Source organism: Neolamprologus brichardi, chromosome 9 (assembly GCF_056152115.1).
Source record: "Neolamprologus brichardi isolate AB-2024 chromosome 9, ASM5615211v1, whole genome shotgun sequence".
Lineage (NCBI taxonomy): Eukaryota > Metazoa > Chordata > Actinopteri > Cichliformes > Cichlidae > Neolamprologus > Neolamprologus brichardi.
The window spans coordinates 37,714,153-37,738,728 of record NC_142112.1 but is presented as its reverse complement, the minus strand read 5'-3'; the positions used below and the strand labels follow the sequence as shown (position 1 = coordinate 37,738,728).

Here is a 24,576-nt window from a genome sequence, read left to right as displayed (position 1 = left end):
GAACCAGGGAACCGAACCTTTCTTCTCACAGAGTTCTCTACAGTCAGACCTGTTTTTGCCCCCTGCTGGCCATTAGAAGAAATACAGGTGTGCAGCACTTCCGGTGCTTTTCTACTCTGACTAATTCATTTTTACTAAAAGCTTCATTCACCCAATCACATACATACATTCATTTTCTCTGTACCCAACATTTATGCACACATTCACATAACTGTGAATGCACTGGGAGCAGCCCAGGGTTCAGTATCTCGCCCGAGGACACTTCAACATGCCGATTGGCGTAGCAGGTTAGTAGGAGACCCCATAATAATGAGGCATAACATGATGCTTCATATGGGAATGAGACATCGACTTCCCCAGGTCTCAAGCAGCCACAAAAACAGCTTGTCAGGTTTTGAACGCTGGTTCTCTGTCAGCTGTATATTTTCCTCTCCAATCTCAGCCGGGCTCCTTACAGTCCAGTTAGCATGCACCAGGGTTTTAATAGTTTTGCAGTTTTCATTAGTTTTTTATTTTTATTTAGTTTTGACTTCAGATTTTCAATTTTATATCAGTTTTAATTAGTTTTCACCAATTGTTTGCTAGTTTAGTTTAGTTTTTATTTTTTTGAAAATCCTTAGTTTCAGTTTAGTTTTGATTAGTTTCAGTTATAGTTTTAGTTGTGTTTGCAATAATTAAGTGTAACAAAATCCCAGTTTGATCATATCAGTCATTCTGCTCATCCTTGGGTATGTTGCTATTCCAGCTACCATAATGCACCCTGGACAGGTCGCCTGTCTGTCGCAGGGCTAACACGCAGAGACAGACAACTCACATTCCCACCTATGGGTTCTTTAAATAAATAAATAAAGGCAGATGAACAACCATTGATACCAGGCAACTATAAAATGTATATCTTGGCCCCAATGAGACTATTAACTCTCGCAGCACCGGGTGTTCGTAATTTTGGTTCAAGTGAATTGATAAACTTTTTGAAGGTAATTGACTCACACAGTTGTGTAGATATCCCCGTCCTGTTGTCTCGGGATGCATCACGCTGCCTTGCTCTGGGGTTAGCTTCTGTTTTCTGGGGATGAGGGTTGAGTGTGCTCCCTTACCTTCTCAAGGTAAGCTAGGTTAGCCTTCTTGTGTTGTTTTCAAGTGCACTTTAAGGTTTGTGGGATTTTTTTTCCCTTTAGAAACGTCCCTCATAATTTGTCTGTTTCCACTACAAGACACTTGCTTTATCCAAAACACAGTCATATTCAAAGTAATCCCAAATTGGACACTGGCACTTTCTTCCGACTTTTCCTGACATGATTCTGCGCGTGGACGGAGCAGCGACACAGACGACTCGACTAACGTGCTGCCCCCTGCTGGCATAATGAGACACAGCAAGAAAAAAATCTGGAAACTAAACTTCATTGTCACCCTTGACTATTGTATGACACGCACACATCAATGAAAACTAAACACATTTTGGCTATAAATTCAGTTAATTTTAGTTAGTTTTGTGAACACTCATTCCAGTTTTAGTTAGTTTTCCTTTTTTTGTTTTTATTTTTATTTCCGTTAACGAAAATGTTTTTTCACTTCTAGTTTTCGTTATTTCGTTAGTTTTCGTTAACGATAATAACCTTGGCATGCACACAGGATCCCAGTTTGGGTTTAAATGCACACTTTCATACATTACAGACATGTTAAAAATCAAACGTCTTCCATCTGCATCTACCGGCTTCTATTTTAATCGTTGAGGAAGCCTATTGAAGGAGTTCACATTGGGTTACAATCTAAAGCTGATGGATTCTGTATTATCATCATTCTTTCTTTGAAGTTTCATGATAAAGGTGTTTTTTTTCCAACTGAATATACTGAGAATAAGGGCTGTTGCTGTATTTTCGAACAGTATTTGGAACTTGGATGCATAAAAATCTGTGGAGAATATGTCAACCTTTACTGAGACCATATTTGCAAAAGAGTCTCTGATTGTATATTGTACACTTTTGTTTGTCCACAAATTCTGGACAGATGGACAGTGCAAAAAATAAATACGTCCCCAGAAACCTGCTCTGCAGAGGGCTAAGGCCTGCTCATCTGGATTCCCATCAGAAATCGCTCCAAAACAAGGAATTAGAGGAAGCAAACGGGGTTTTCTCTGTTCTTAAGAGATTAAGGGACGGAAATGTTGAGTAAATGTGTCCTAGATCCAAATCCGTGACTCACGTCTTTGATCGCCTCTCCATCTCTGTTCTTCAGGGTCGCCATGTCAAAACTGGCCAGCTCGCTGCCATCAAGGTCATGGATGTCACAGGCGTGAGTGACACACACTGTCTTTAATCCAGCCTTTCTGTTATACTGGTACCGTGTGTGTTATTGGCATTGTGCCGCATCTGTCTCTTTGTTTGTGTGCTTTAGGATGAGGAGGAGGAGATTAAAGCCGAGATCAACATGCTGAAGAAGTACAGCCACCACAGGAACATAGCAACCTATTATGGAGCCTTCATCAAGAAAAATCCTCCAGGAGTGGACGACCAGCTCTGGGTTAGTCACACGAACACGTTTTGTTAGCTGAACTTAAATCAGTCTAACTGAAAGCTCCCCTGACCCACAACGACAATACATCCTGTATATAGAGATCAAAGGATGAGATGACTGATAGAGGTTTGCAGTGAAAAGCAGAAGTAAACAGTTAATAATAAACCCTAAAACTGCACGTATGTTTGTGCAGCTGGTGATGGAGTTCTGCGGGGCCGGCTCGGTGACAGATCTGATCAAAAACACCAAAGGGAACTCCCTGAAGGAGGAGTGGATCGCCTACATCTGCAGAGAGATCCTCAGGGTAAGAACCCAAACGCTGTCTCCTATGTTTACATGTTTTCCCACGAAGAGGAGGAACCGAAGAAACACCCAGTTGTTTCCCAGAGGAACACCGTCAGAGTTTTTGCAAAAAAGAAAAAGTCTGCCACATGTGTGTGGACAAAACTGACAAGAAAGGAAATTTGTAAATGTATCTAAAATAAATTAAATCAAATTTATAACGTTTATATAAATATAAATTACAGATTTGTAAGGAAGAATGCAGATTGATTAATTATATGTACATAGGGCTGCCACGATTAGTCGACTAGTCACGATTACGTCGACTATCAAAATCATCGACGACTGATTTAATAGTCGACGCGTCGTTTGAAGCTTTGTAAGATCACAAAAGACACAGGAATAAGTAGTAGGATATAAGAGTGTAATAACGGACTGAAACAGAAGATGGCAGCACTGCATGTACAAGGATGCTAGCTGCCGTTAAACCGCGAAGAAGAAGAAGTAGCTGTGTCCCAGAATTCATAGCGCAGCCCAGCTCAGTTTCCAACAATGGCGGCAGCTAGTTAGTTTTAATATTACTCTTATTATTCTTTCTGGGTCACAAAATAAACGTTTAATATATTTTCAGGCGAGAATGTAGCTGTGTAAACCTCAAATATCTGCTCAGTTTATCAAGACACCACATATTTTCAAAAGCGCTCCGACGTTTTCGGAGACGTCTGTTACCCACTAGCTCGATAGCTAGCCGGGGGCTAGGCTAACTAGAGCCGTGAGAACACCGGACTCCCGGCTTCAAACCCACTGCCGTCTGTCGCTACTCAGGTTAAACATGATATATAAGTCACTTAGATAACTTAAAAATGTTATTGTTTGGCTTTTTTTTTGTATTTTATTTGTTCCTGAGTAAATCGGTTTTGCTGAGATTAAAGTTATAGTTTTTACACAGCTGAATAAATGTCAAGCAGACAGCTGATTATCAGAAGTGTGAGATGCTCGAGAATTTACTCCGGTGTCCTGTTATATTTTAGATAGCAAGGAGTTTATTAAACTTCACCGAAACAATCTGAAAATTTCATTAAAATTTAATAAACTATCATCTTGTCTTTATTTTTAGTTAGCACATACCTTAAACACTTAAAGCTGTAAGCTAGTGATAGTTATATAAGAGCAGATGCTGCTGGTGCAATAAGCTGTACGTTTTACGTCCAATGGATGATGATCTGATTAGATCGTAAGACGACCTTTGCCACTTGTTCCCCCTTGTCTCCAGGGTCTGACCCACCTCCACCAGCACAAGGTCATCCACAGAGATATCAAAGGCCAGAACGTGCTGCTGACGGAGAACGCGGAGGTCAAACTCGGTGAGGAAGCAGCAGCATTTATTCTAAGTTTCATCCTAATTATGTTGACTTGTGTTATAGTTAAAAGGCTCCTGAGGGGCTGCTCTGGATGCGTGCTGTCAAAAACATAAAATGTACAGCTCAGCACTGCACTGCAGTGCTATAAACAGTGTTTTGTGTGCAGTGGACTTTGGTGTGAGTGCTCAGCTGGACCGTACGGTGGGACGGAGGAACACGTTTATTGGGACCCCGTACTGGATGGCCCCGGAGGTCATCGCCTGTGATGAGAATCCTGATGCCACGTATGACTTCAAGGTAATTTATTCTAACTAACAGTGGTCTCAGGACTGTGCTGCGAGGAGGACGAAGGACTCGGTGAGCTAACTTTAACTTTAAAACAGAAGATCGTTGAGCCCTCGGTTTGTGGATACAGACTAAAAATGTTCAAGCCGGTTTTACCACACTGTGCATAATAATGACAACCTGAGAACATCGTCCACGGGCGCTTATATTAGTGACGTGTGAAGCCGTTTCACACAGTCGTACTGGTTTTGTATTGATCCTATCGTTGGTAATGGATTAGGTTTTAGTTCATATTGATTCTGTGAGGTTAAACAGCACAGCTGGTGTTGCAAAGACGCCAGTTTACCTGATAAACGAAAGGAGACTCGGGTGAAGTCATTAGGACAGGATCATATAAGATAAGTGATGATTTATAGAGCTTGTTTTTCCTGCTAAAAGCGTCTCCTCTGTTGGACACGGGCCCCGAGCAAACAATATGAACCAGCCTCCCCAGCTTTACATTAGCACCAGCTTTAAGCTTGAGCAGGAGTTTTCTTCACAGCGAGTCGTATGGGATGACCTGAGACGCTCTCTTGGCTCATGTTGGTCGATTTCATCCTGTCATAGGACAGCATTTGTCTCTGAGGTTTTCCTATAACAGCTCTCATCCTCCATCTCCTCTGTGCTGATGTGTCCATATGTATCCCTTCAAATTGCTCATATTTAGTTTTGCGTCTTGTTTTAATGACAAAGTTACAGCAGTGCTGTACAGTTTATGGGCTGATTTCCAGCTCAGCTACGCTTCATAAATCCTGTTTTTGCCTGGATGCTAAACATTAGCGTAACAGCTGATCTGATCAGCTCAGTGATGTCTCTGCGTTTGTTTGATTTGAACTGAAGGAGCCTTTAAATCTGCACTTAATAAGCTGGGATAAGATCTCACGAGTACAGCTCCAGTTTAACAGAGCACGCGTGATTTTCCACACTAGGCGAACAAACCTAAATAAGTACACTTTAAAACAAAGGAAAAGGTAAAGTTTTTCCTGCTTTTCTTTTTTATTAAATTGCCCTCACGGAGCTCCTGTAGTTCAATTTCTCGTCCAAGTCAAACTGCTTGTAGCTGTGAACAAACAGCGCGCGCTGACCTTTAAAAACAATCCCTCTCACATCATATCTGTTGTTTTTTGGAGTTGTGTAATCTCTGATTATTGCTACGCGAGCGCACCGACAGAAACGAGTATCGTTGCTTCAGAGAGCTGAAATCAGTGGGTCTGCAGCGGTTACTGTAAGAGGAGCGCGCTGTAATGGGGACAGGACGAACCCCTGTGGCGAGCTGGTGGAGGATGTGCGCCTACACCATTAACTCCAACCCTCCGGGGCTTTACGTGACGAGAAAGCCCGAGTCTGTCTTGCAGCACGAACAGCTCAGATCTGCACCTAAAAACAGAAACATAATAATAATAATGTGGTTGAAACGTTAAAGACGGGCATCTCCGGCACAGGCACAGATGGGGAGCTGACTGTATTTTTATCGCTTAACAAGTACACCGATTGGCGCGCCGATCTCCTGAAAGTGTTGAGTCGGTAACACGTTGGGAGGATGTGAACGTTTCGTGTTTCTCTCTCTGCAGAGTGATCTGTGGTCGCTCGGTATCACAGCCATAGAGATGGCAGAGGGAGCGCCACGTAAGTGTGATTACACCGTTATCAGCTGACACTCACAGCACAGTTTGTCTGCGAGCTAAACGACTAAATCGATGTCTTTTTCTTTTTTCTCTTTCTGCTTTGCACCTCTTCTTCTTCCTGTCTCCTTCCCCTCCCCTTCTTTTATCCTGCAACTTTAAATACTTCCTTTCCTTTGCTCTCCCTTCCTTTCCTTTACTTTCTTTTGCTCTCCTTTCCTTTCCTTTCCTTTCCTATTCTCTTGTCTTCCTTTTCCATCCTGCCGTTCATCTCCTGTCTTCTTCTCCCATTTCATGTCTCATCATTTCTTGTCTCTTGTCCTTCCCTTTTGTCTTATTTCCTGTTCTTGCTCCACCTTTGCATCATTTCCTTTCTTTCATCTCCTCTCCTTTCCTTTATCCACATTTTGGCACCTTTCCTAATCTCATCTCCTCTCTCCCATTTTTTAAATTCCTATCTTTTTGCTTTCTTCCTTTCCTCTCCCTCTGCTCTCCTTTCCTTCCTTTTGCCTCCTCAGCTCTGTGTGACATGCATCCGATGAGGGCGCTCTTCCTCATCCCCAGAAATCCTGCCCCGAGACTCAAATCAAAGAAGTGGTGAGTCACTTAAACGCACACACATGCTGTCAGACATCTATACAGAAACACGATGTGACAGTGGCCTGTAAGACGGTAAAGCTGCAGCTCTCCCTTTAATGAAGCTGCTGTTTTAAGAGAGAGAGTTATCAGCGATGAACTCGTGTGTGTGCTCGCGGTCAGGTCGAAGAAGTTCCAGTCGTTCATAGAGAGCTGCCTGGTGAAGAGTCACAGCCAGAGGCCGAGCACCGAGCAGCTCCTCAAGCACCCCTTCATCAGAGACCTCCCCAACGAGCGGCAGGTCCGCATCCAGCTGAAGGACCACATCGACCGCACCAAGAAGAGGAGGGGCGAGCGAGGTGAGCAGGCACCCCACCCCCACTAAGCCTGAAGCCTCCGCTGTCAACAGATGTAAACACTGACCTGAAATCTGTGTTTGTTTTCCCCTCAGATGAGACGGAGTACGAGTACAGTGGGAGTGAGGAAGAGGATGAAGAGAGGGACATAGGAGAGCCCAGGTATGTTTACTCATGCCGTAGCCTCCACTGTAGCTGCTGGTGTTAGCAGGTTAATACCAAACAGAAATAGAGAATCTCAGGCTACGTCCACACGTACCCGGCTATTTTTGAAAACGCAGATTTTTCTATGCGTTTGCACCTTACGTCCACACGTAAACGGCGTTTTCGGTCACTGAAAACGGAGATTTCTAAAAACTCCGGCCAGGGTGGATATTTTCTAAAACTCCGTTTTTGCATTTACGTGTGGACGAGAAAAACGGAGAAAATGCAGAAAACGCAGCATCAAAGGTGTGCGCCTTTTTTGACGTCACACTGTGCGCCACGTTATTGTTTCGGTGAAATGAATTTCTACAATACTGTTACTGTTAATTGTCTCTGCAGTGTTTAAATGCTTACATATACACACACAGTTACTGTCCCTCCACACATACGACTCGGTTCTGCTTCTATGCCCCAGCTTTGTTTACTTTTTCCCACCGAGGCTTCTAGACTTCTGATTGGCCAACATTTCTGCACGGTTAGGAATATAGCGCCACCTGCTGCTTTGGCATGTTCCTAGCAGCGTTTTCCTTCATTTCTGCCTTTACGTGTGGACGGGATTATTTTTTTAAAACAAAAACGGAAAATCTCCATTTTTAAAAATACCCGTGTACGTAGCCCAAAACTGAAGCACCACAAATCCAGTTCCTGGAGTGGCCACTGGAGTCTGGCAGCGACAGTGAGACACTCCCCATCGACTCCCACAGCTTTGCAACAGAAATGAACGGTTTACAGCCTGTTAAAACAAATGAAAATAAATTTACAAACAAATACATTTATTTAGGGCTTAAAGTCAGAGGTCTGGCTGCTCCTTTCAGCTGACTCAACGCTGACACCAGCCTCAAGTGGCCACTACAGGAACTGCAGCTTCTTGGAACTTCAGCTGTAGCTTCACTTGCCGTCTCAGAATTTACCGCTTCATATAACAACCATGGACTAACTTACAGATATGACACTTTAGCAGTTTACGAATGCAGGCAGTTCACTTTCTCTAACTCCACCCTCTCATCTGCTCACTTTTAGCTCCAAAAAACATGATGGCTGTTCAGAAAGAGAGTTCACAAACAAATGTGTAACATTATGGTGGCTAAACTTCTCTTTTATTTAGCAAAGAGCTGCTATATGCTCCCATTATTACTGCTGCTCATCCATAGGTTTTACGTTTTGTGTGTTTTTAGCGGTGCAGCAACAAAGAGCCAAACCTCATTTAGAAACCGCCAACTTATAAAAACAGCAGATTCGCTAAAACTCAAACAAGTCTTAATCCTGTTCCAGCTCCATCATCAATATTCCGGGCGAGTCCACGCTGAGGCGAGACTTCCTGCGTCTGCAGCTGGCCAATAAGGAGCGGTCGGAGCTGATCCGGCGTCAGCAGCTGGAGCAGCAGCAGAACGAGGAGCACAAGCGCCAGCTACTGGCCGAGAGACAAAAACGTATAGAAGAGCAGAAAGAGCAGCGGCGACGGCTGGAGGAGGTAGATTTAAGACCTCAGATAATAATAATAATGACAACGATAGATTGTTACGTTACACACAGGAAGTCGATACCGATGTGACAGCACAAAAGACACGAGAGAGATTTGTCCTTCGGCTGTTTGAATCTGTGAGAAACAGATCAGAATGATTATAAAATCACTTTTCCTGCATGTGAAACACATCACACCTGTTTGTTAGCACCTCAGCTCATCCAAACGGCAGGAAAACATGCCTGACGCACACACACACACACGGACATGCAGACAGCTGAGGTGTTGTTGTGTAAAACGGTTTCCTCCTACAGCAACAGCGTCGCGAGCGAGAGCTGAGGAAGCAACAGGAGCGAGAGCAGAGGAGGAGGTATGAAGAGATGGAGCAGCTCCGCCGCGAGGAGGAGAGGAGGCACGCCGAGAGAGAGCAGGTACGGAAACACCTGACCGACAGGTGTCATACGAGGGGGTGTGGCTTCTCAGCACATCTCCTGTCAGTTACTCTGATGAGCGATTGAACCATGGAAACGTCACATGATGATGATGTAAAAGGAGAATTTCACATATTGTAGATGCTGGCCTCCAGACACCAGGGGGCGCTGTAGAAAGAATTTATGGTACTTAATTTGTACATTAATCATAAATAAATGAGCTTTACAACAACTAGAACAGGGGACAGGAACATAAACTTCTTACAAAGAATAAGAGACTTAAATAAGCTCTCACTAATTATTACTAATGTCTAAGGAAACAACTCGCAGCTGTTACACGAGCAAATTTGAACCAATTGTTAAATAAACACAAATTAATTACCGTTGTAGCAACACATTCATAATAAACCAGATGGCGTTTCCCTGAAAATTCTCGGTGTTCCGACCAAACCATTGATGACTGTGCGCTCCGTCTCTCACTTTGAGCTCAGCTCTGTGTTTTATTGCTTTACACACTCAGTTAGCTGGAAGCTAAAGGAGCATTTTCCCTCATTTTACTTCTGCTTCACAGCCTGTGAGAACTCTCGTGCTGCATTATTCATGCAGGGTTTAAATGAGACCTGAATTAAAGAAATGTCCAAGCTGCATTATGGGAAATGAAGGTTTTTAATGTCTCTAGAGCTTATCCTACAGTGGGATTAAAAGTCAGCATGACTCAGCTTAAAACTACATGACTGTAAAACATCATTTTATCTAAAACATTTATGCAAAAATATATTATTGTGCAGTAAAAGGCTGTGCCAATATTTTAAACACCAACACAAATAATCCTCCTTTAATCCGTCTACAACCTTTGATGTGTGATGTGTTTAAAAATGGTAAACAGATCATTTAAAACAGTCGTGGTTAGGGATGGGTATCGTTTAGGTTTTATCCGATACCGGTGCCAAACCGGTACTTTTGAAACGGTGCCGGTGCTTAAAGAATGGAGAACACAAAATTGGTCCAAAAACCTCTCATGTTCAGCTGTTTTTTTGTAAAAAGATAACAATGTTAGCCTTTTCTGCAGCTATGGGGCATATATGGTATCACTCTTGGCTGGAAGCAGCTTAATCAATGGAAAAAACACCAACTTTGTCCAAAAACCTCTCATGTTTAACTGTTTTCCACTTTTTCTTTGGTCATTTTAGCCTTTTTGTCCAGGGTGAAGGGAGTATCTGCCATCAAACAAGAAGACAGCTGCATGTAGCTATGATGGTGTTTGCTAGTTCACCTTACATGCATTAATGTAATAACGTGGTTAGCCTACTCAACGTAAATTACACACGAACAACATGAAGCTACTCACGCAGAGAAGAACGGCTGCTGCTGCATCATCATCCTCATCATTTCTGCTACACTGGCAGGGCTAGGGGCCAGGACTCTCCTCTTCGGGTTTTTGGGGGATGTTGCTAACTCCGGGTCCGATAACAGGCACCACACCCGCAGTAGATGTGCTCGGTGTGAGGTCTCGCAGCAAGCTATCAAATACGGCGCATTTCTCAGCTTTTAAAAAAACGCTATGCGTCGCCAGGTGTTTCATCAGATTCGAGGTGTTACCTCCTTTGACAGTATCACAGTATCAGCTTAAAGCACTTGTTGCAGCTGCTGAGTTTGCATCTTTTGCTGTGAAGTACAGCCAGACTTTGACCGCTTCGCCTTTTTAATCTGCAGCTCTGCTCTAAAAGAACGTACGTACCTGGACCCGCCTACTATCCTCGGAAACGTAAAATGATTGGCTAGAATTCAAAGTGTATCACAGCTCAGGAAAATAAAACACCGAAATGTGCGCTGCTTTTCGGTCTGGTTACTACTGTTTATGTCAGAACCGGTGCCATCATGGCACCGGATACCGGTACCCATCCCTAGTCATCTACACGGAGCTTCTGTTCTAACTGTGTGACTACAGTTCATGACGTTTTCCACATTTAAAATATTCAGATTGTAACGACAAACATCGTACTTTTTTCAAGTTTGTGGCTTTAATGCATTTTAAATTTGGCATTTAAATTGGATTTAATCAAAGAAGGTTGTAATTAGTTAGCCTTTTGTGTTTCTGGTCCAAAATGGAAATTCAGTCATGTTGCTTCAGCCTAAAAATACATTTACTCAAACCTCTAATTTCGGAGGTTTATAATTAATGTCAAACAATTCTGCGATTATAGATTACTCTTTTTGTCCCAAAACTTGAAGCAACAGAAAGCAGCCACTTGCACATATTATCCCTCTGCAGCCTTTAACGTGGTATCGATCGTTTTATGGAGCCGGTCACTCGTGAAATGTGACAACAGAACATTTTCTAGTCCAGAAGAATCTGTGATGTGAGGGGAAACTGCTAAATGATGAGCCTTTAAGGTTTCACCGGATGATGAGGAGCATGTCTGACAGACAGAGAAAACTCTCGTTTTAACGTTTAAACCTGCGCTACGTGAAGGCTTTACACACAGATGTGTGCTTGTTGTGGTTCAGGCCACACGTCCAGCCTGATACTGTAACACACCAGACTTATAAATGACTCGTAGTTAACTTCGCAGCAGCGCTTCCTTAACGCTCCCTCAGACAGAGATTTCTTCCTCTTGCACAGCTGATTTCCCACTGATCTTTAACACTGCCATCTTAATAATAAGCATGTTGTCTTTCTGTTCTACTAATTACGGCCTCCTGCTGTTCCTCTTTTTTCTCTCCTCGCCTGTTCCTGACTAAATCCCTACTTTCACACCTCTTCAACAAATCTCCTACTTCTGGCTGTCCTCCTCCTCTTTCCTTTTTCCTTTTCTTCTATTTCCTCCTCGGGTGATGTCACTGGTTGCCTGGGCTCCGATTCGCTTCCGTTTCTCCTGGTCGCTCTCTGATTGGCTGCCTGTGGTGCTGGCTGGGGCTGCTGATTGGTTAGGAGTATATCCGTAGACAGCTGGAGGAGGAGCAGAGGCAGCTGGAGATCCTGCAGCAGCAGCTCCTGCAGGAGCAGGCCCTACTGCTGGTAACACAACACACAAACACACACAGACCGGTGAAGGGCAGAGCCTAACGTCGGGCTCAAAGTACCTGCTTTGATTTTTATCCAGGTTTATTCACATAAAACTCAAAGTGCCTTAAACTCTAAGATACATAATCTGAAATATCACAGTGAAAGCTTCAACAATCAGATGACTGTTTTTTGGCGACAGCGGGGAGGAAGAACTCCCTGTTAACAGGAAGGGACTTCCATTCAAACCACAGATGGGTGCAGCTGCCACGATAACTCGTTTGTTATTGAAGTCCTGTTTGAAAACCCTTTTTTTCATGGACATTTATAGAACCACGAGTCTTTTTTGCTTTCAACCAGAGCAGTCGCCCCCTGCTGGCAGGTAGAAAAATAACTCAGATTTCAGGCAGTAGCATGTTGGCTTAGACCCAGAGGTTACGTTGGTTTAAAAAAGCAATATTTATTATTTAGGCATTTTTGAATGCAGCAGCCGTGACGAGTAAACAGGAAGGAGAGAGCAGGGGCTGCTGCATTGTTTGGCCTTGTTGTGGTCGCGGTGAGCTAGCCTGGAACTCGGGGAAAGCTTCACTGTGTGTTTTCACACAGTGGTGATCATTTGAATTTGTTTGTGTTAATTGTTAAAACATGATTCATTCACATAGGAAGGGCTTCAGGTCTCCAGGCCTGGGATTGATGCTCCCGGGTCAGTGGGAGGCTGATGTGCAGGCTAGCTGGGGAGCAGCTTTAGGTTTGCTTGATTTCTGAGCTTCGTTATGTTCTGCAATAAGTTTTAGGAGGTTTTCCCGCCCAGAAGCACCTGGAAATGCCTCGTTTGTCTGATAAGCGCTAAGCATGCTACATTATACCTGGTGAAGAATGCTTCTAGCTCCAAGTTTGCTTCCTCTACCACTCACCCAGTGCTTTACAGCCTCCTAATCTAAAGTCAGTTTGATGTGCGTTAACAGTTAACCCTTTAAGACCTACCATAGAACCAAGTCCACCAGAGCTTATATCATATTTTTACATGCTGTAGAGCCATTTTTGGGAGCATTTCAAGTTGCTATACATCAATGCAACCATTACAGCCTAGATTTTAATAATATGTAGGAATTAAGTGCATAGTAATTACATAAATTGCAAAAAAGTGCAATAAACTACAAAAAAATTGAAAAACGTTTTTGTTTTTTTAACATATATTTCTAGTTAGAGAAATTTAAGAGGCTTATCCCTCAAAACTGTAAATACAAAAAAGTTGCACAAAATAGTTTCCCACCACAGGAAATTTATTTTGAGTGTCTTCATAGTTTTATTTTTGAAATACACCAATTTTTATACACTGCAGGAAAAACGAAAATAAATATTATAGTGCAAATTTGCAAAAAAGCAGCATATGCATCAAAATAAACTATTTCCAGCAGTGCAATATGAGTCCTAAGCATCCCAGAAACCACACAGAAAGTCATAAAGTCAAAGATAACTTTTAAAAACACCAGTATAGGCTCATGAGGCCCTGATGGTAAAAAACTACATTTCCGCGAAAATGACGTCACTTCCGGTTTCGGGCAGGTCATGGCGGACATGCGATAGTTCGCGCTGACGTCTAATCCAATGTAGGAAGTGTTATGAACAGCTGATCGGATCAGCAAAGCGTGTTTCTGGAATATTATGTTTTTGTTGCTGCAAGAGCTTTTTATGCAGTTTTTGCAAAACTATATGTGGAAGGAAACTGTGACCGAGGACAAGCTGATGGCAGAAGATGTAAGTACAACTCCTCCGGTTTCATATGAAAAAAAAAAATTATTGTGCTAGCTCACGTGGTTGCAGAGCTACCGGGATTTAAAAGTAGTTACGCAAAACAGAGCGTGCTGCTCTGACCGGTTTTAAAGGGTTAATAGTGTGGGGCTTTTTCTCCTGCTGAGTGGCCATCATGGTTGCCTTCTTTGTATCCTCTATCCAAGCAACTTCCTCAACTAAACCACAAAGAGTGTTTGCAGCACTTAAAGAATTCCTGAAACAACTATTTCCTGCTGAGCACTTTGAGCCAGAAGAACAACTACAGAAGAAATAATCTCCTGAATCTGTCTGGAGTTCAAACAGCACCTTTCTGTTTCACACACTGATAAATCAGTTGATTTATAATAGCTCTGAATCAAGGGAGAAACAGATGGACTGATTACCTTTCAACCTAACAAACAGCTACTAAAACCCAAAGTAAAGGAAGACCTCGTACTGAGCAGGGAACTCCATAAAGGCGTGGGCTGCGTTCCTAAAACTTCCACCTGATGAAATTCGTTCAGTAAAAGTCACCACTGGCCCTAAAATGTAAGACGTCAGGGCACGATTGGTCAGGTTTCCCCAGGTACACGAGAGACTTTAGATGATAATCGTTCGAGGCTATGAGACCCCAGCTTTACGCTCATCTCTCAGAAAGCAACTGAAATAACACTCTCTGAATATTTTATAATAATAATGGATTGGATTTATATAGAGCTTTTCAAAGCGCTTTACAATCCCACTATTCATTCACTCTCACATTCACACACTGGTGGAGGCAGCTACGGTTGTAGCCACAGCTGCCCTGGGGCAGACTGACAGAGGCGAGGCTGCCATATCGCGCCATCGGCCCCTCTGGCCATCACCAGTAGGCGGCAGGTGAAGTGTCTTGCCCAAGGACACAACGACCAGGTCCACGGTCACCCCAAAGCTGGGGACTTATTTATGTCCCTTTAAACGTTTAAATTATTATAATTACAATAACAGCTCCTGACTCACACACTCTGTCCTTAGAAGTCGGTTTTAAAAGGTCCCAATCGAAACCAAATCACTGAGATTATTGTCTGAGCGATGGCATGTTCAGGTGCAAAGAGCGAGGTCCAGGTCTGCAGGAAGTCACTTCCACAATCGGCTCTCATTGGTTCCTAAAAATCAAAGCAGCATGGTTTCCAGGAAGTCTGCCTGTTTATTGTTTACTCAAATAAATAAAGTGTGACGCGAAGGTGAGGCCAGTCAATAATCGATCAATACCAACCAAGCCGAGATGACTCACGCGTCGGGTTTTTCTTTCTTTCACAGGAAAAGTTAACAAACGTCAAATCAATCAGCACACACAGCAGTGGGCGTGTCAGTCGATGGCCGCCGGCGCTGGGAAGACTTTATTCAGCTTCACTGTTTGTGATGATGCGTCTTCCTCAGTCAGTGACATCAGAACAGTCAGGGGTCACACACACACACACACACACACACACACCGTGTTTCCATATCTTTGTGGGGACATCTAATTGACATAATGCATAAACCATCAAAATGAGTGCCTCATCCTAACCCTGACACTAAACCCACATTGTGACTCTGAAACGTCTTCAAACTTGTAAGAATTGGGATTTTGTCCCCAGAGGGGCTGTTGGTCCCCACGAGCACAGTAAACTTTAACGTTTTGGTCCCCACAGAGATATCTAAACAAGGTCACACACACACGCCTAAAAGGTCTGCTGCAGTCTTTCACACATGGCTCAGATAAATGCCAGACCTCTAAAGGGACGTTACAGTGTGAGCAGAAATGTCAGCCGATGGCATTCAGCACGTCACTTATAACCCTCGACGTAAGAACACACGCTTCTCTAAGATCTTTTTTGATATTTAAGAATTTTCCTCTTTAAGTCAATTAATAGAGAAACAAATGGGGAAAAAAGAAGTAAAGTATAAGTTTCAAAAAGCTCATTTTACATCGATAGTGACTGTAATAGTTCTATATTCTGATGCTTTAAATGAATATTAAAATTGTGCAGCACCAGGTCCTTAAGAGAGTTTGGTTGGAAAAATGTTGTGAGATTCTTTATCACTCCTAAACTCACAGAGCCAGGGCCTATGTTGGAGAGGTTGTGGTACCCCCCCATGGCAAACCATTTTCATGTCTTCTGGGCCTGCCGAAGGATCCAGCCATATTGGGGGGAAGTGGCCATTGAGATAAACAAAATAATCGGGATAAAAATAGACTATTCATTTGATACGTTGTATCTTGGCAATTTACCTAAGGCACTTCCACATAAAGATAATTATTTATTGAAAATACTTTTGACTAGCAGCAGAAAGGCCATAACCTGAAGATGGCTAAAGGCAGACCCTCCAACTCGGGCCCAGTGGGATAGTGGAAGAAATTTTTGGAATGGAAAGACTTACCTTTGTCCTCAGACTTGAGCTTGAGAAATTCAAGAAGCTCTGGGAAAAATGGATTGTGTACTCCCTTTGTACTGAACAATTGAATATTATCATGATGTAAGTAGATACTAATGTTGGGAATGTGTATGTCTTCCATGCTGACCTAAAGTTTTGTATTCTCATACTGTAAATTAATAAATAAAAAGTTATAAAAAAAAAAAAATTGTGCAGCACCATCAAAGTTTGCCTTGAACCGAGAGCTGCAGACGGCGTGCAGCTCTGCGTGTTCCTGTGGCTGCAGCTCAGCTACACACTGACCTTTACGCAGACCAGTGTCATTTCCACCATCTTTACCTTTAGTAGCCATTACTTTCATTTCATGTCACAGATCAGCTTAAAGACTGTGAGAAGAACTTGGGGGGTAAGAAAAAGATGGAGCTCATAGAACTAATTAGCGCCTGCAGCAGAGAGAGGAGAGAGAGCACCGCACAAGCAAAGTAAAACAAAGACACCCAGAGCTTGGGCGGCTCGGAGGTCGTTATCAAGATACATCAAATTAAATGTGTTTGTGATATCATAAAACAACTCATCATTCATTAAAATAACCAAAAAGCAACTCAAAGGTTCGACAGCGTCTAACGTGTCAGGCCTAACGTGCAGGATGGAAGCAGCAGAGACGCACCTCGCACGTTTATTCTACTCAGAGGCAGCAGCAGAGTTAGCCAGCATGGCAATTAGATATTTGAACCATCAAATGTTTTGTAATTGTGTTGCAGTCACTGGAGTGCTTTTGGATCATTTCTCCACCCACAAACGTCTGCCCCTAATAGCCAGTGGCAGAGCTACTTCCTTCCAAACTACAGCTGATAGCTGGAATTAACAAGAGCTTCTGAGGAAGTCGTGTGATTCTTTCTGCATGTATCTAAAAGTTCGATCAAAGAGCTCCACTTTTGCAGCTCTCTCATCCTGATAGTCAGCAGTGTCAGCGGGCGTCGCAGTCTGTGGGAGAATCTCAGTGGGTGGGTTTTACATTTGGTCTAAACACACCACAGGACCAGTGCTCTGGTGTCTACATGCAGATCAAATGCAAGCAGGGGCACCGGCCTCGAGACGTGCAGGGTAATTAAAGTAATCTAAAGGTTTCTCTTTGCACTCGTGTGCACACCGGCCATGTTGAGCTGAGGTCTGGAAAAAAGCCCACGAGCCTGTTTGTTTGAGGACTTTGTGATCCCTGTTTTTATCTCTGTGCTCACCTGACGTCTGTTCTGTGTGCAGGAGTACAAGAGGAAGCAGATCGAGGAGCAGCGGCAGGCCGAGCGGCTGCAGAGGCAGCTGCAGCAGGAGCGGGCGTACCTGGTGTCGCTGCAGCAGCAGCAGGAGCCGGCGCGGCCGCCGCAGGACAAGAAGCAGCTGTACCACTACAAGGATCAGGCGCCCAGCAGCAACGACAAGCCCACCTGGGCCAAAGAGGTAGCCTGCAGGGCCGGAGACACACTACGAGCCTTACTTTCATTTCTTTAATTTTAGTGCTGGTACATGCTTCGGGGGGGGCAAAAGTCATTTAAGTACAACATTTAACCGGCAACATCATTTATGTTGATGAGTGTGGAAGAAGCTGTTTCAAGCTCTGATTGGCTGCCCCTCGCAACACAGGTGACATCACACAGAACCAAAAGTAGAAAAAAATTGATTGTTTTGAAGCTTTTGATCGATTAATACAAACAAATTTTTGCACAAAATAAAGACAAAAAATGACAAATACAGCTACATTTAAACAATTTTTTTGCCACATATTATGAGAAACATTCGATCGCACTAAAAGTTAAGTTGTGACTGTTGGAGAAGTGGTTAAGCACCAACACCTTCCAACATGTTTCAAGAAAAGAGCTTTTACCGCTCCGAGGATGTGACGCTGCCGTGGAAACGGGTGCTGCTAGCATCCACATGTGCACACAAACACGCAGGTGAAGCTTTGCTGGTTTATATGTGGGAGCAGGAACAAGACGCTACCCACCGAGCAGCTTGTGGTTCCGAGCTGGAGTCGTGTGAATCAAAGGCCAGCGCGCTCTGTTTGTTCAGGACGCGCTTCGAGTTTTCCACCCTGCAGGTATCATCGGAGCTGATCTGCGTCTGCGTCAAACCTCAAAGTGACAACTTTCTGATTTCTTTCATTTTCCAGGTGAAACAGCAGAGCGACAACAAACAGAAACGACCAAAATAAGAGTTTCATTTTAAAAAGGCTTGATGTGTAGTGAGAGTCATCCGTGTTCGTCACAACAGTGTGATGAGCTCAGCGTGTTAAAGGTCAAACTGTGAGTCGTAGTCAGATGTTTTTCTGTAAAGAGGGCTTACAGTCCTCCCATCAAACAAACGTGAATGCAGATCACAGATCTCTCTCTCTGGACACCAAAACCAGCGAGTGTCCTCCTCCTGTCCTCCTCCTGTCCTCCTCCTGTCCTCCTCCTGTCCTCCTGTGCGTCTTCTCCTCGTTAAACACCCACCTTGCCTTCCAGGTGATGCGTCGAGCTCAGAGCAACTCCCCCCGCATCGCCCCAAAGAACTATAACTCCTTCACGGAGAAGCAAGACATCAACTTTGAAGAGCTCCTCAAGCTCCCTGGGTACAAACCTCGGTCCCGTCCCCCCTCCTACCCCGTCCACGTCAGCCCCACCAGACATCACATTCACACACCTCGAATCCGCATCACCTGCGTGCCTGAGCCCGCCTACTCTGAGCCCGCGGGGTCCCGGAGGAGCCCTGACAGGAGTCCCGACAGGAACGCCGACTCCAGGGGCCGCAGCCCCAGCCGCTTGGTTAGTCGGAGGAGGAGCAGATGCTTCCTCATCCTGCCGTCTGTCCAGCTTCCTAATTAACCTTTAATCTCTAATAAGAGCTCCTCTAACCAGGTGAACTGTCTAACTGTAACTCTGGGATGATGTGGACCCTTTCTCACCTCCTCTCACCACTTGGATCTGTTGGTTAAGCTCCTCTTTGATTGGCTACCTCTGCACTTTAGCTCAAAATGTTGAGTTTCCACAGACACACTCATTTACAGGGCACGCAGCGATGTTACATATAGCACACTGATGTATTCTTATGGCATATCTACAGCATATATAGATGTAGACAAAGGAATAACCTCGGTAACCTCGCCAAAATGTACGGCACGCCTACAGAGTAGCTTCTATACATCTATGTTGTAGCATACCTGCAGATTACCTGTGCACCTGCACATCTATGATGCACCTCAGAGCTGCCCCATGATGGCCTTTACTACACTAACATTCTGACGTTCAGCACAAACTGGGATTAACTGAGATAACTATTAAATCTAACAAAAAAGACGATATAACTGAAGCACTTCTGCTGCAAAACAAGGACATTAGTTGATACCAGATGAGCCTAGAGTTTTACTAGTGTATATTTCTTTAAAAAAACATATTTATCCTAAAATTTGAACCTGCAAATCTCATTTTTCCTTCTATTCCTGTTAATTATCTGGAATACTGAAGAGGTGTATGTCACTGAAACACAAGTAAAACCCAGATTTTGCTCCAACTACATGGTGGCCAGTGACTTTTTTTTATACAAGTTAAAATTTGGATTCCACAAACAGCATCGCTGACATGACATGTTTTGTTGTTTTGGGATTTAAACTGTAAGCACACTTGGTCGCTGTCACACCTGCCCTCTGACTTTTCTTTCTAACTCTTAACTTGAACCATCGGTTTCCATTTTACAGGCTGTGCTGGTGCTGCGGGGTGATCTCTAACCAGAGCAGCTCTCACTCGGGTGCTTCTCAAACCTCTGCTGTGCACGCTGTTATATAATAATTACAGGTCATTTGAGTTCATCTGATGATTTAGAGCAATAAAGAGGATAAAAGCGGGTAAGAGTTTAACGCCACCCAGACTGAGAGCTGCTCTTTTGCATGCTGTGGTGTGATTTTATCTCTAACATGTACTAACTTAATCAGATTTCCTCTTCGAGGCTTCATGTTAACTTCATGTTAAATTCCAGGTTGTTGAAGTCGTTATTTGTTCTGTAACATGTTTTATTTGCCTTTTACACTCTTACACAGAAGCTACGAGCTCGTAAAATCTGTGTTTCGTGTGTGAACTCTGCTGATTTTGTCCAAAGCATAAATTAGGGCCACTTTAAAGCTCATGACAGACACACATTTAGGGCAGAGCTCCAGGTCTGCCCCCTGGTGGCAGCTGGTGGACAGATGTAGGACAGCTGCAGCTATATCGGTGTTTCTCCCTGCGGACGCTGAACATGGAAAGCACACTGTGTGCAGATAGGTCTACCCTCATCTCGGCCTCCCAGGATTTCCCTTCGAGCTCCAGAAGAGCAAATGTTTCCCTCACAATGTTCCTCTCTAAAAACCGCCGTTTAGAGAGAACCGACCCTGTGGAGGTACACCTCGTCAGGTGACGTGTGCAGCCAGCTCAAAACCATCAGACGTGATAGTTTGTTAAGCTGACAGTAGAGGAACGAAGAGCAGACTTACAGTGTTTTTAACGAGAAGCAGCTGAATTCACACAGAAAACAACTTCTTTTATCTGACCTGAAGACAAATAACTTCTTCTTCTTCTGTAGATTTACAAGCTGAAATCAGATATCAGACAGGAGCTCTTTATTTAACTAATGAGGGAGAAAAGGTCTGAGACAGACTTCACTTCACTGCACTGTAAAAAACACATTTCAGGTCAAATTCATACAGGATTTGTATCTGATTATGTAAATATAGCAAAGAAAGTAAAAGTAAACATAATTAATGTGTAATAATGTCCGAATCAGTGTTTCTTATTGTTAATAGTTAAGTATATAATAAATGTAATAAGTCCAGTAAAGGCCAACACACTGATTTTCTACATGAATCAATGTGTTTGTTTCAAAAATCCAAATACAAAGAGTCAATTTTCCATCTGCACACTTTCAGCTCCAAGTAATAATTTAATTTTTAAAACATTTCAACAGGAGTTTTTTCCCAGAAGCTCAAATAAATCGAGTCAGTGGGAGACTTAACGACACCACCGCTGGCTGGAGATCAGACCTCCAGATGTTGGTTTGGCCACATGTGAAACACAAGAACAGCTGTTATCTTTTAACGACGCCTGTTTTTACTTCGTATCTATCAAACGCTTCATTAATAACGATACTTCCAGTTTTCATTTACAGTTTGACGTGAACTAAAACGTCTTCCTGTTGGGAGCAGAACAACGTGAATCTATGTAAATATGAACAAGTGTGTAACACGTATCACCGAAGTTCATCTAAATGTTTGTTTGCAGAAATGCACACAAACAATAAACAATACTGAGCTGTGAACAATAACTCTGCTTCTTTAGCAGGTTAACAACACTATCATGTGTCTGATGTGCATGGCTGCTTCTGCTGTTGCTTTATCTATAGAGCTCCTACAAAGAGATTGTGTTATAGTTTTAAATTGTGGTGCAGCCAGCTTCATTTTCTGCGTCTCTCGAGCATTAAAAGCAGTCAATAGATTCATTTTTAAACGAATCCATGTAGCTCTGCACAGAACGAGCTGTTTCCTCTGATTTCAGCAGAATCACAGTTTAACCTCCCAAAACAATTATTCGTTTCTACCTGAGGAACAAAACTGGAACAAAATGTCTCGGACTTGGTAACGAGCGACAGGAAAACGTCTGTAAACTCCTGGAAGAAGAAATCAGTCGAATCAGCTTTAAAACCAAAACATGTGAACAGACACACCTTAGAGGACGCCTTAGAGAGTGTGTGTGTGTGTGTGTGTGTGTGTGTGTGTGTGTGTGTGTGTGTGTGTGTGTGTGTGTGTGTGTGTGTGGGAACATCACAAGCTGAACCTCTTCTCCTGCATTGCAGCATAAAGTCTCCAACCGGATCTCAGACCCGACCCTGCCGCCGCGCTCCGAGTCGTTCAGCAGCGGGGGCATCCAGCAGGCCCGGACTCCGCCCATGCACCGCTCCATGGAGCCACAGGTGTGTTTGTGTGTTTGTCTGAGTGTGTCTGTACGTTGGTGCGGTGCAGTGGAATTCACTGGATCTCTGGGACTCACCAACTGGCCCGTCTCTGAAACAGGAAGAGAGAATTACACTCAGGACTGTGGATGTTGAGGTTATGAGGTTGTGTCCTCTGTGGTAGCTTCAGCGTCGTGTCCACAGGACGTCGGTTTAGTTTAGTTTAACTCGTTTTAGCTTTTTCAGTGAGAAGAGCTCCTTTCGTGATCAGCGTTCAGGCCCCTCACTCTTATTTTTGGAACCTTGCTGCTTCCTTCACTGAATAATGTCTCTCAGTTATTTGTCACAAAGAAATTTGTACATAAAATATTTGCAGAGAATGAAGCGTGTGCGTGTCCTGGACATGCACGCACATGCAGATACAAACCCTCCACACTTCTGTGGAACCGTCACAGATGCCCACGAGTGCATTTTAACGTGATGGATTCAAAGATCGGCGAGTGTTGGAGCCAGCGAGGTCGCTCCGTGTCGTCGATGCGTCCGATCGTCACGGACACGCGTGGTTTTTGGTTTCATCAAAGCTGAAAATGAGACTCTGAGCTCTTTTGAACATCAGCAGAGCGGCCTCATTAGTGCAGGAGAGGCTTATGTGAATGGGATTAAGTGTCTGAGAGGAGCTAGAGTGAGAGAAAGATTAATAAGGAGATTGTCGGGTGTGATGGAGCGGTGTCGGCAGGCGGTGACGCAGCGTTGTGCTAGAAAGTGTGCAAAGCTTTGTGACGGCTTTTGATCGTATAGATGAAGAGCAGGAGGAGGATCAGGACGAGCAGTTATTGCGAGTTTCTCCTTTGTGAGTATTTGAGTTGAAAGTTCTGTATCTTTGCAATATCACCAGCCATCCCTACAGCGAGTCTCTCGTGCTGTGGTGGAGGTCCAGCTGCACCGTCTGTAGTCTTTTCTGATCTGCAGCACGAGTGAGCTCGGCGTAGCGGCTCTCCACCCTCTGGGGCTCTGCTTGGAGTGACCCTCCAGCTGGCAGCAGGTATCAAGATTAAAATAAGGAGGAATGAGAGCGTTTGATCAGAAATAAATACAGTGAAGAAAACTGGTGCATGAAATGTTGTGATAATAAAAGCCTGCACTGGAATCACTGTTTGATTTCAGATCCACTGTGATGGAGAACAGATGCAGAAATCCAGTCACTGTGTTGGTCTCATGGCAGGGTTACTTATCAGTAACAGTCAGCTTGTCTGAGGAGTTTTCAGCAGTTTATAGGTGTCACCCCCTCAAACTGGGTGGGGTCTGTTTATGTTATGGGAACACTGGATGGTAATGGAAATATGCAGACTTTTCCTTGGCATCCTTCCGTCTTTGTGCTCAAGTAAAGCCGGTCTGTGGGGAGTAGTTTCAGTAAAACTCTGGTAGGAGCTGAGTGCTGTAGGTTTGATGCACCTGTTCGTATGACATCATGAAACATGGACGAACTCCTGGGTTTGTGCAGAACTCTGCTGCACTTCACCAGCAGGAGGCGCTGTTTGTTTGCTGGGTTGTTGGAGAAAATACTCACAGATAAAAACACACACTTACACACACACTTACACACACTTACACTTACACTCACACACTCACACACACACACACACACACACACACTCACACACACACTCACACACACACACACACTCACACACACACACTGCACTGTGAGGAGTGTTTCCCTCCTCCGTGACCTCCTCGTTCCTTCCTCTGCATCTCTCCTCCTGTATTGTTTCCTCTTGACTTGCCTCCTAATCACTCTGTCCTGATCCTGCTCTCTCCTCCACTTTGCCTGTTTCCTGCCTGCGTGCATGTGTGTGTGTGTGTGTGTGTGTTCAGATGGCCCACCTGGTGCAGGTGAAGAGTCATGGCTTGTCAGGCTCCCAGTCCCTGTACGACCCCCACGGCGTGTCCTCCTCCTCGGCGTTGCCCTCCCCCTCCCGGCCTCCCATGCCCCGGCAGAACTCTGACCCCACCTCTGACACCCCTCCTCCCCCGCCCCTGTCCCGCCTGGCGCCCCCCCTCGACAAACTGGACCGCAGCTCCTGGCTGCGGCAGGACGACGACATGCCCCCTAAGGTCTCTGCATGCCGCCGCCAGTGTGTTTTTATCCACGTGTGCTGAGTTTGCTTTTCTTTAAAGTCTGATTTGACCTTTTTCTGTCTTTTTCTGAGTTTCTCTTTACTTTTTAAGTGTTTTCTGATTGTATTTATCATTTAGTTTATCATTAGTTAAACATGATCTATTTGAAATCACAAATTTCTAATAGAAATTTGTGATTTGTC

General features: G+C 44.0%; 1 protein-coding gene across 5 annotated transcripts in view; it reads left to right on the top strand.

Annotated features, from left to right (window-relative positions):
* tnikb (TRAF2 and NCK interacting kinase b) overlaps positions 1-24,576 on the top strand; it is a 76,236-nt gene that overhangs the window by 26,654 nt on the left and 25,006 nt on the right. For 2 of the 5 annotated variants that reach the window (XM_087846571.1, XM_087846569.1), the window contains exons 3-18: positions 2,236-2,292; positions 2,395-2,520; positions 2,708-2,818; positions 4,070-4,160; positions 4,324-4,454; positions 6,053-6,107; positions 6,622-6,700; positions 6,863-7,038; positions 7,131-7,197; positions 8,512-8,710; positions 9,016-9,132; positions 12,065-12,151; positions 17,567-17,761; positions 18,805-19,104; positions 22,160-22,276; positions 24,131-24,370. In XM_087846571.1, the coding sequence (XP_087702697.1) occupies positions 2,236-2,292; positions 2,395-2,520; positions 2,708-2,818; positions 4,070-4,160; positions 4,324-4,454; positions 6,053-6,107; positions 6,622-6,700; positions 6,863-7,038; positions 7,131-7,197; positions 8,512-8,710; positions 9,016-9,132; positions 12,065-12,151; positions 17,567-17,761; positions 18,805-19,104; positions 22,160-22,276; positions 24,131-24,370 (2,148 nt within the window). The remainder of the gene's footprint in view (positions 1-2,235; positions 2,293-2,394; positions 2,521-2,707; positions 2,819-4,069; positions 4,161-4,323; positions 4,455-6,052; positions 6,108-6,621; positions 6,701-6,862; positions 7,039-7,130; positions 7,198-8,511; positions 8,711-9,015; positions 9,133-12,064; positions 12,152-17,566; positions 17,762-18,804; positions 19,105-22,159; positions 22,277-24,130; positions 24,371-24,576) is intronic. The other 3 variants (XM_087846570.1, XM_087846572.1, XM_087846573.1) reach the window with 3 other exon arrangements.